We start from the raw sequence: 10,609 nt of genomic DNA on the forward strand, positions 1-10,609 counted from the left end.
CATGAAGATTATATTTGGATAAGCAATGCTGCAGTGGAACATTGCATCACTCAAGTTCTTGGCAGCCATATACAAGGTTTTGATTTGCCTTTCTTACCAGTGAGCAGTTCTCATTGACAATTTAATTGGTCTTACAGATCTCATCTTGACCTTCTTTGCATAGCTTTCCTATAACTTGTAGTCATCAATTGCATTCATATTCTGACCTTTAGACTGTTGCTCAGAGGATTCCATGTTTTATTAAAGTTAGTACAAGGTTTGAATAGAAGAAAATGTCTAAAACGCAGAGATTTGATTCAGCTGAAAGTTTCTAGTTACAGCTGATTTCCTAATGCAATGCTTAAGGTGTACAACCTTTAACACAGACCACACTGATGATTTTTATTTTTTATTGTTCTGAAGGATGTAGTACCTGTGCATTAGGATTTGCTTATAATTTTGTGTTTAATTAGATACAAAGGTTTTTACTTTTTCTCAATTAAAAAAATTATAAATGGTACAAAAGGTTTAGCAAGGGTGTCAAAACCTTTACATAAGATATGCATATGATTATGCCAGGAACAAACTTTAAATAACATAACATGATGGCAATTAAAATAAAAACATTGACCAACAACACAAGAAGTTACTTACATCGATAGGGAAATTCCTGTGGATTTCTACAAAACAAAATGGAACAAAAATAGAATTATGACTAAGAGAGTAGGTCATGAGAACAAATAATTATTTAAACATTACACAACTTCTAAATTACACACTGCAGAATTGCTGAATAGTGTGCATCTGATGTTATTTCTTAACGACACAATCGCTTGACGACTAACTCTTCATTGTTTTATCCTTATTCTTTATGAATTCGCTTTTGACAATAAAATAAATAGATGACACATTTAATGTGACTATCATATAATGATTAGGATTTGTTGTGAATTATTTATGTTTAGAATTCCCATTCCCCCTTATAACATAAATATTGTCATATTTAGTTGCTCCTGTGGCCTGGGTTTGGCTATTGACATTAAATTGTTGTCTGTTTATGGCCTAATGTAGTCAGTTCTGCAGTGGAAAAAGTTAAATGCCTTTACTGCTGCACAAAACATCTTCAGCACTACATAACCACAAAGCCACAAGGGCAAGCAAACCGGTACAGCAAGTGCACTCTTTTTAACTTTGCAAGAAGGAGAACAAAGCAACTTCCTGTGTCATTGTTCATCCTGTTTCATTTATATTTTGGGGAGAACATTAGCTTTTCTCAAAAGTTGCCGTTACTCAAACATTTTACCATACCATTTCATTTTAAATGCATTTTTTATTTATAATTAATGTTCATATTGTGGTTAACCAAGCATTAGAATTTTATGATATGATATAAGATGATATACAAGAGATCACTTCAACTTTTTACTTATTAAAAGCACTTCACTTTACTCTGATCATGATTATATGATCACAGAGAGAGGATGTGGCTGATTAAAACGTACTTGTTGTGGACGACTCGAAAGTTGTTCAGGAGAATTTCCCTTGTTTCGCGAGCATGCTTGCTGAGGTTCTCATCTTGCAGAATGTTTGAAACAAACAGTTCACAATCTGAAAAAGATCAGTGACACACTTATATACACCTACTGAACAACCAAGAACAAGAAAACAAAGTTGAGCAACTAAATTGGAAAATGGAAACATGCATAAGTAAAAAAAAAAACAGCAGTGCCGTCCATGTGTTTTCTACGTACAGATATTTGCCTTTTAAATGATATCTATTATATATATGCAAAAACTCTCCAAAAGATCAAGTTGCAAAAGGTGGTGAATGCAAATGATAATGGCAATGTGTGCAACTGACAATGGTTTCCTTTGTGTCTGGACAAATAAAGACATCTAAAGGTGGCATCCCTGATGGAAAAGCAAGAGGTACAAAAAGTACAAAACACAGAAATAGAAACTCAGTGTAGCTGTAAATGTGCCATTTATATAATCTATCTATAAATAAGTATATATATATATATACATATAAATATAGATCTCTTGCTATATATATATATATATATATATATATATATATATATATATATATATATATATATATATATATATATATAGCAAAAGATCTAGCAAAAAACACAGAAATAGAAACTGTATATATATATATATACAGTTTCTATTTCTGTGTTTTTTGCTAGATCTCTTGCTATATCTATATTTATATATAGATTTATATATATATATATATATATATATATATATATATATATATATAAATGGCACATTTTCTTAGGGAGCTCATCAGTGATGTATAATATTTGCTTTCAATTAAAACATTTTTATTTTATTCAAGTCAGTGTTTTTGTCTATCCTGCCCTACTACCTGCAACATACTTGTTACATACATTCTTTTTACACTATTTTTTTATGAATGTGTGGGAATGCTACCACTCAGTTATTGAATGTGCGTGTGACAAAGTTGTATATTTGTCTGCACATATGTGAAATTCCCATTGTTAGCTATTGTATTGTAAACTACTAGGTAATTAAAGACAAACTGATTGATATGTCTAGCCAATTTTTAGCCTTACTGAAAAATGTTGTTTGGACTGTGTATTTACCATTGATTCTACATGCATCCACTTTTTTAAATGTTAGCAGTTCCTATTAACTAAGTTTAAATCATAGGTATTTCTAAACCACACTGAACATCATTTTGTAGAGAAATATTGTCCTCACTGAGTAGATAAAACATTTCCATAAAACACTGCAAACGTAACTTGAATCAATACCTTCGAGAAGTCTTCTTATGTCACCAGAAATTGTCCCCATTAGTCCTATAAATGTAAGAATCCACTGCAAGCTTTTGTTTATCCTGCCTTCTAATATTATGTATGTTTTTTAGGTCTTCGTTTTGAGTTTCTTAAGGTCTTTTGATAGTGAATGTTCTCAACACAATAGTCTAGCTCACTGATGCTAAGCGTGAGGTAATGGTATACATCCACGTTCTTCTATGAGTGTGAGAGGAAGAACACAGCACTTTATCTGTGTCGTGAAACTGAAACTAGTTTGGTTAAACAAATGTGAGAGTCAGTGGAACAAGAGTGGTGCCTAGCGTTAAAAAGGTCATCATTTACAGGTGGGTAATCCACAATTCATTTATTACAACTTTGTTCTTGTATGCAACTCCTGTTTAATTTTCTAATTTGATCATTAAATCATGTTTGCTGGAGAAGGGAGCTTTCAGTTTTTATCTGGCTGTTGTGTAATACATATGTCATGGAAACATTTAAATTTTTTTATTTATTTTTCATTGCTGCTCATTGTTGTGGTCCTTTGTATAAAAGTCACTCCAAAATCCTCATTCAGTAACTTTTGCTTGGATTTAGCTACATTTTGTAGTCTATTCTTACTATTCTTACCCCCCCCCCCCCATTTTTAATGTTTTGCAGATCAAATTCACAGTTTTGTGCACTGAACACAGAAAATCTATCACATAAACACCCATATATTTGGTAAGTGGAATTTTTTGTATTTTATTTAATTAAGATTATAGGCATTCCTAATAACAGTACAGGTATTGTTACACTATTTAGTTAATAGTTCAGTATTTAAGTAATACTGAAAGCAATCAGATGGTTTCCAAAAAAGTCACCCAGGTTATCTTATCAGTACCAATTCTAGACAGGTACTGAGGGATGGTATTGAGAGAAAAACAAATCTGCATTGAGTAGAGGGGGTAGCATTCCAAGAAGAGGACATGACCGTTTGACCTCTTCCTCTCTATCCCTGTAGCTACAGCCCCTGTAGAAGGTAAAAGAAGGAATGAGCAAGGCCTCCCAGCCCTCCATGAGCACTGCCTCCTGCCTGCTGGGCATGGTCATATGAAAGGAAGGAGCCTTTGTAATCCGCCCAGGATTACACCGCCCAACAATACACAGCTGAAAGGGTGACAAAGACCCAGTATCAAACACAGTCTTGGGCTGATGAGAGGAACCTGCTATGATCTCCCACCACCAACACTGCCATCAGCACTTCTCATCTCCCCAAGAGAGCTCTTTTGCCATTCGCTGGCTCCTTTCTTCTCTTTGCTTATCTGGAGACACAGGCTTTTTCATCTTGGCATTCCTTTTCATTTGCGTTTCACTTGGGGGAGGGGCACCACTCTCTCATCTGAGTAAATCAACCCCCTCCACAAAAATGACACTGTAACACAGGCATTGCACCCCTCTGGAGAGCAAAGGGTCAGTTTGAAGGCACTGAAACACGTCCAGAGTTTAAGGTTAGCCCAGTTCACAGATGAAATTCGATTAATATACAGATATCAACAAATTGGTGTTTAGTTTTCACTTAATTTGGATAAAGAGAAGAGAAATAGATACATATCACACCTTTCGATCCATACAAGGCCCAAGGCTCATTCTTGCTACTGGCTTGACCTTTTGAACCCCAATCTGCTGTTTGCTGCTAACTAACCTCCTCTCCTACACATCAAGATAAATCTGCAGGCATAGCTAAGAAAAGGTTTGAGGGAGTGCTAAAGAGGCGTTGTGGTAAATATTTCCAAAAGGAGAAAATATATTACAGTTTATCTAGATGATTTTCAAGGTATCAGCAGTTACCTCCAAACAAGGGTTGTACATATGTGTGGTTTAAAATGAAGCAACATCAATAGATCAGTGTAAAAACTTTTCATAAATGTTTTTCAATGTTGTCATTTATGTAAATATGAAAATGATACACATATTTTAAAACATAATTAACGGTTACTTTTTTATTAATACATGCAGAAATTCCACTCAAAACATGCTCATGTAAAATTTTGTAGCTTTTCTGAAGCAGTCGTAAGGTATGGCACATGAACAAACACTAAGCCTTCACTGTCTAAAGAGGAAACAGAAAAGTCATAACATCACACCTTTCATTTGTCTCTCTCACTGCTGCACATCACTGACTTCTTTAAATTACATTACTCTGACAAACACTGGGTTGGTGTGCCACCCCTGTGACTACTTTTTGGGATGAAACACAGGCCAGGAACTGAAGGACAGAATCCAGCATAGTTTGGGATTTCCCTGTAGTAATACACAAAATACACAAAAACTAAACTGTATCAACGTGTGCCACTTCTTACTCTGGAACTATGTAAAGCCAAGCACCAACATTCATTTGTTAGTGTTTTTTACAGAATATTGGATCATTGTGCTCTGGCCTATGGGACCATGTAAAGTTCTCTTTAGTAATGGTTTATCTGGTTTGTCAACTTAGGGGTCTTGGGGGCAATCCCTGAAACCCTGAGAATCCAAAGCATGTAACCTGTCCTACCCAGTTTATAGTAATGAACTGCAGCAGTACTATATGGGCATAACCTTTTGGGAGGGGGATGGTTGTGAAGAGCTCTGAGAAAGAACACTACAGAGAGTGGAGGAGGAAACCTTCCTGTTATGCCTATTTCCAGCAAGGGGTGGAGGCTATTTGCATGAGGCCTCTGCCCTTGCTCTTAGCAGTGTCTGTCAAAAGCAAAGGGACATACAAAATGCCCCTTTGACCCCCATGTTTAAAGCCAATGAATAGAGTATACAGTCCTCTTTTTATCTCTTTGAGCTCAGGTACCCCTGTGGTGTGACATGCTTCAGAAGGACTTGAACAAGACTCAGGAAGTCAAGCCAGGCAGGCATTTGATTTGTAAAAGTCCTTGTGACAACCGTACCCAGCATGAGAGAGAGAGGACACACATGAGATGTGCGACCTGACTCAACATTACTGACTCTGCACCTGTCAGTATGTAGCATACAAAAACATATATCATACTTACACTACTTCTGCTGTGGCTTTTCTAGCTTGACTCCTGACCTCCCTGGTGTCTTACGGAGCTGGAAAGTGGATTGTCTGCGCTGGTGATGAATGATGGCTCACTGGCACAGAGGACATTGAGGCTTGCTGCTTTACTTACCTGGTGAGGGAGGATAGCAGGATGCAGCATGCACGCAGAATACTCTTAGAGCTGCTCCTTGGGGTGATGCAGCAAAAAAAAAGAAACTATGCAGCACAGTCCATGGCTCCTTCTGACACTTATGATTTAGTAGTAACAGCCACAGAAGTTTCTGGTCTTAACAGACATCCTTTTTTTGTTTTAAACTTGTCTCTATTGGTCTCTTCATTTTCACTTGATTGTCTTTCTTCTCTTCTTACCCTACTTTCAGTTGTGCAAGGTTTCCCTGTGTGCTGACAGGCTGGTGAAAAACATCCTCCTCCTGCAGACAAGCTCAACATCTGTCTCCACAGAGCAGTGGCTCTAGCTCTGACTCCTGCAGATGGGGACCCAGTGGGAGCCCAAAGCTAAGTCATCCAAAAGGGCAGGGAAAACACACTAATGACCAAATCCAGTCAAACTGCAAAATGCTAGTGAATCACATATTCCATTACCTGTGTACCATTTGTAATTAGCTGGTCAACAAATGAATCTACATGAAGATCATTTCTCCCATTATGCAACACAAAATGGGATAATTGCTGCTCTTAAATTGGAAATTGGATTAAAGCTGATTTCATGAACAATAAAGGAGACAGTGGTCATCATTATTTTGTCCCCAATGTTGACAATTTACATGAGTTGAGCGATATTATTATGTAGAATAAAAGACTCAGAATGACTATGTTTGTGAGAAATTCCACAGCACGCTACCAGTCTACATTCCTTGTGCATTGGTAAGAATAACAGTCCTGGTCTTATAACAATTCATTTGTATATCTATGTCAACTAGTTTCTATAGTCTACACTGAAACTGGATGAGGGACTAAAGGTGTAGGTTGATAAAGTCATCTGTGGCCTTTGTTCAGACACCCTTCTATCTCTTGCTGGACAGACACATGGCTTCAGTGAATTAATTTGGGCCTGAACTCTGGATGAACCTGGTCAGTGGAGAGGGTGCTGACAGTGCAGTGCTGCTGGGGCAAGAACTGTGCAAACCCAACACCCTGGGTAAATATTGGAGCAGTCCATCAGATGATCAGGGGAATGAAACAGGGTTGTCAAGTCCTTGCAAACTTTTAGCAGACGTGAGGCTGACCAAAAAACATTCCAGGACTGGCTGTTTTTCAAATCACTGAATGTTTCATTTTTATAACAAAAAACAAATAATGCGACACTGTAGTGATTATTACTGTGAAATAAGAACATTCCTTCACAGGAAGCAATGTGCTCCTGTAATTAATAATAAATAATTAATAATAAATAATAAATCATTTTTTTGACCAATTATATGGGAAGTAATGTGGTAATATAGTAAATATAGCAATGCAATGGTGCTAGGATCACAGCACATGCTAATAGTTTTGGTTTAATAAATATGTAAATGTATTGTAAAATACTTTTAACATATTTGGTGGTTAAAGGAACAGAAAAAAACTATATTTCTAAAACTACAACTATGTCTGTATCACAAAATACACTTGATCGGTGTGTATTTACTGGATATCATTAGCATTTCCTCTTGGGTTTTGAAGTGTCTTATGTGTATTATTAATAAAAAGACCTATTACACAGATCAAACCACATTTTAAGCAAAATCATGTGCCAGTATACAGACAACTCAATGTAACTCATATTCAGTCTCTACTTGAGAATATAAGATGCTAAAATCCTGTGGACTATATTTTAAAACCATTTCCTTTAGCTCAGGTTAAATTTAATGGTGCAGTAGCAAGTAAAACTGCAAAACTAGTCAGTGTTGTGGTAGTGAGCAGGCAGGAGTGTTTACATGTTTAGAAAGCCTAGAGGCATGGGGAGGTGAAAAGGTCATAGGAAGCCACCCGGTGTGTACTGCAACATTCCTCTTGTCAAACTATACAAACTGGGGTAACACTGATTTAAATGAACCCCATTGTATTGTAATGTCCCTTAACAAAGCACATAATCTAACAAACATCAGACACTAGATTCTAAACATTTTTAAACCATTTGGTTTCATGACAGTGATAAACGAACTCATTTCAGAAAAATAAAACAACTTTTATTCAATTATTATTATTTCACAAGCCAGATGATTACTGAACGCATAACCCTTCTCTCCGAAGTACATTTCTAGTGCAAATTACAAAACTGCCTTTCTGTGGCAGACGATTTCAGTATGATTTAAAGTTATTGCATCACATTTTAAACCCAAATGTTTCAGTATTTGGGAACAAATTAAAGTAGCAACATGCTTTATAATAGAAGATGATTATATATGAGGTTTTGCTCAATACAGAAACAGTGGCAGCAAAAACAAGGAGATCTTTTACATTTGGTCCACAAAAGAACAATAAGTTACGTATATGTCCTCAACAATAAAACTGGAACATGTAACCATGCCATGCAAGCATAAAATACTGACAGTCATTATAAGCAACCATATTGGCTGTGATCAGTTGGGAGTTGCAGGGTCCGAGTTTGGCGAGGCAGCAGGAGATGAGGAACTGGAAGTGTTTGGGCTTTGACCAGTGTTGGAGTCTGAGGCGCGGTTAATGACTGGGATGGTGCCTTCCTTCTCGCGTTTCTTCTGTTTCATTCTGCGATTCTGAAACCAAATTTTAACTTGGGTTTCGTTTAGTTCTAGAGTAGCGGCCACTTCTACTCGCCGTGCTCTGGTCAGGTACTTGTTGAAGTGAAACTCCTTTTCCAGCTCAGTGAGCTGCTTCGTGGTGAAGTTCGTGCGGATCATGTTTTGCTGGCCGTGGATTCCATATTCAGCGACCTTGACTGTAAGAAACAAAAAGTATCAAAATTAGAAGACTGTAAGATTGCAGAATATCATCACACACACGCGCGCGCGAGTCAACCTTTTAAAGTTTAGCATTAAGGACATGTAGGCTACTGACCAGTTTTGGGTGGATTCCTTTTTACTTTCATCCAGTCGAAAGTTGGTGCTTGGTTGTTGGGGCTCTTCTTTGAGTCGTTGTCTGTATGGATCAGACTGGAGTATTTGCTGTACGCCCCATAGCTATGCTGTTCTTTCTCTCCGTATGGATATGATGAATATTGGCTCAAGGTAAGCGCTCCTGGCCTGCAGTTACCCTCGCCTGGTGCTCCACTGTTGGGCCCCATGTTTACAACAGGAAAGCCAGGGGACTGCATGTACATGGGGTCTTCTCCTTGACCGAGCATGCTCTGATGACCATAGTCCAAGTGCGCGCGGCTCTGCTTGCCGTAGCTGGTCTGTCCCGTTGTAACAAGGTCCAAATTAATGTGGTAGGGTTGGGACGGTTGGTGCGCATAGCTCATGCCTTGAGTTTCATGCAGCGCTGGAGTAAACGAGTTCCCTCCAACCGGCCGCCCCTCTGCTATGCAACTGTTGGCGCTAGCACAGGCCCCCTGCATGTATTCTTGATCCAAAGAGAAACATCCAACCTTTGCGTTTAAAGGGTTCGGTCCGCGGTTGTAAACTGTGTAGTCTAAGTACGAGTTCATTATTTATGATTGTCAAACAGTGGTTTACTCAATTGGGTCAATATACGCCGATATGAGTGTTGCCCCACTGCCCTCCAACCTCTGAGCAGTATGTCAAACCTCAAAACTTCCATCCGGCTACATATCAACCAAGTGACAGGTCATGTGACCAAAACTGCGCCAATGGCGTGCCACCTACAGCAGCAACCTGGGCGTAGCTAGTGTCCATCAAAGCAGACGTATTTACATGACAAACACATCAATGGCATCCACCCATCAGTCAGATAAACGCACACGTTAACAGGACATGAAGAGAAGCTCTCTTATCACAGCAGAAAGAACAGTTTTACGGCTTTACTGCGTTTTCTTTGTTCATTTGGTTGCAGAGCAGGTAATAGCGCACGGTTTCCTGAGTGTATTTAAACTAGTTTGTTTACAGGCTGTTCACTTTACTTTTAACGAGAGGGGCTATTTTACATCTCCAGTGCTGCTGAAAATGAAAATGAAAAAGATGGCCATTGAATTGTATGGTTTAAATGTGACGAATGGTTGTAAATGTGTTACATCGACACACGTGCTGTCTTTATGTCCCCTAGTTCAGGCAGGGATTGTGTTGATGTAACACATTTATGTCATTTGCAACGACTTCTCACGTTTAAATCATGTACATTAAAGGGCCATTTTAAGTGGGTTCTGTTCGCCTACGTGACACTGAAACTGACCAACGGACACACGTCATGCTTCCTGTGGATAATTTCAGATGACTGCGATTTTTTTTTACAAAAAGTAATAATTTATTTTAGTCATAGGTCGAAACAAGTGATGCACTGATTAAATTTAATTGCAGTATTTGAATCATTTCTACATACGTAAAATATATTAAATCAACATAGTTAATGACAAAAGTAAAAAGATGTGTTGTTGTGATATATTTTATACATGTATAAATTCTATTGTAGGCTGCTTGTGAAACGAAGTCTGAAACAATTAGAAGAGGCTAGTTTAACCCTGTTAAGCGTTCCCTGTTTATAGAGAAGTGCAGAGCCTGCTGAGTGATGATCCATCTTTCAACTGACAGTGAAATGACTTTGAAAGACACGACAAAAAAGCTGCAATCTGAGTAGAAATATAAACTAAACGAAATTATGAATGTATTAATCAGAGATTAATTTTACATGAATGAACAAATTAATCAACTGGCAG

General features: G+C 37.7%; 2 protein-coding genes across 2 annotated transcripts in view; both read right to left on the reverse strand.

The window, feature by feature from the left end:
• skap1 (src kinase associated phosphoprotein 1) overlaps positions 1 to 2,977 on the reverse strand; it is a 42,884-nt gene extending 39,907 nt beyond the window's left edge. Inside the window, exons 1-3 of the mRNA XM_072667110.1 lie at positions 2,772 to 2,977; positions 1,482 to 1,587; positions 634 to 659 (exon numbers count right to left, since the gene is read on the reverse strand). Coding sequence (XP_072523211.1) covers positions 634 to 659; positions 1,482 to 1,587; positions 2,772 to 2,811 — 172 coding nt within the window. The 5' untranslated portion in view covers positions 2,812 to 2,977. The remainder of the gene's footprint in view (positions 1 to 633; positions 660 to 1,481; positions 1,588 to 2,771) is intronic.
• A 5,045-nt stretch (positions 2,978 to 8,022) lies between these two features.
• Positions 8,023 to 10,595, reverse strand: hoxb1b (homeobox B1b). The gene is made up of 2 exons (XM_072667437.1): positions 8,839 to 10,595; positions 8,023 to 8,719 (listed from the first exon to the last, which is right to left on the reverse strand). The coding sequence occupies exons 1-2, from the start codon at positions 9,425 to 9,427 to the stop codon at positions 8,385 to 8,387; spliced, it is 924 nt and encodes a 307-aa protein (XP_072523538.1). The 5' UTR covers positions 9,428 to 10,595; the 3' UTR covers positions 8,023 to 8,384.
• Between the last annotated feature and the right edge of the window lie 14 nt (positions 10,596 to 10,609).

This window comes from Salminus brasiliensis, chromosome 22, assembly GCF_030463535.1.
Source record: "Salminus brasiliensis chromosome 22, fSalBra1.hap2, whole genome shotgun sequence".
Classification (NCBI taxonomy): Eukaryota; Metazoa; Chordata; class Actinopteri; order Characiformes; family Bryconidae; genus Salminus; species Salminus brasiliensis.

Coding starts and splice junctions, on each gene's coding strand:
- hoxb1b (XM_072667437.1), bottom strand. CDS start 9,427: ATGAACTCGTACTTAGACTACACAGTTTACAACCGCGGACCGAACCCT. Junction 8,720..8,838: donor AAGGAATCCACCCAAAACTG/GTCAGTAGCCTA, acceptor TGTTTCTTACAG/TCAAGGTCGCTGAATATGGA.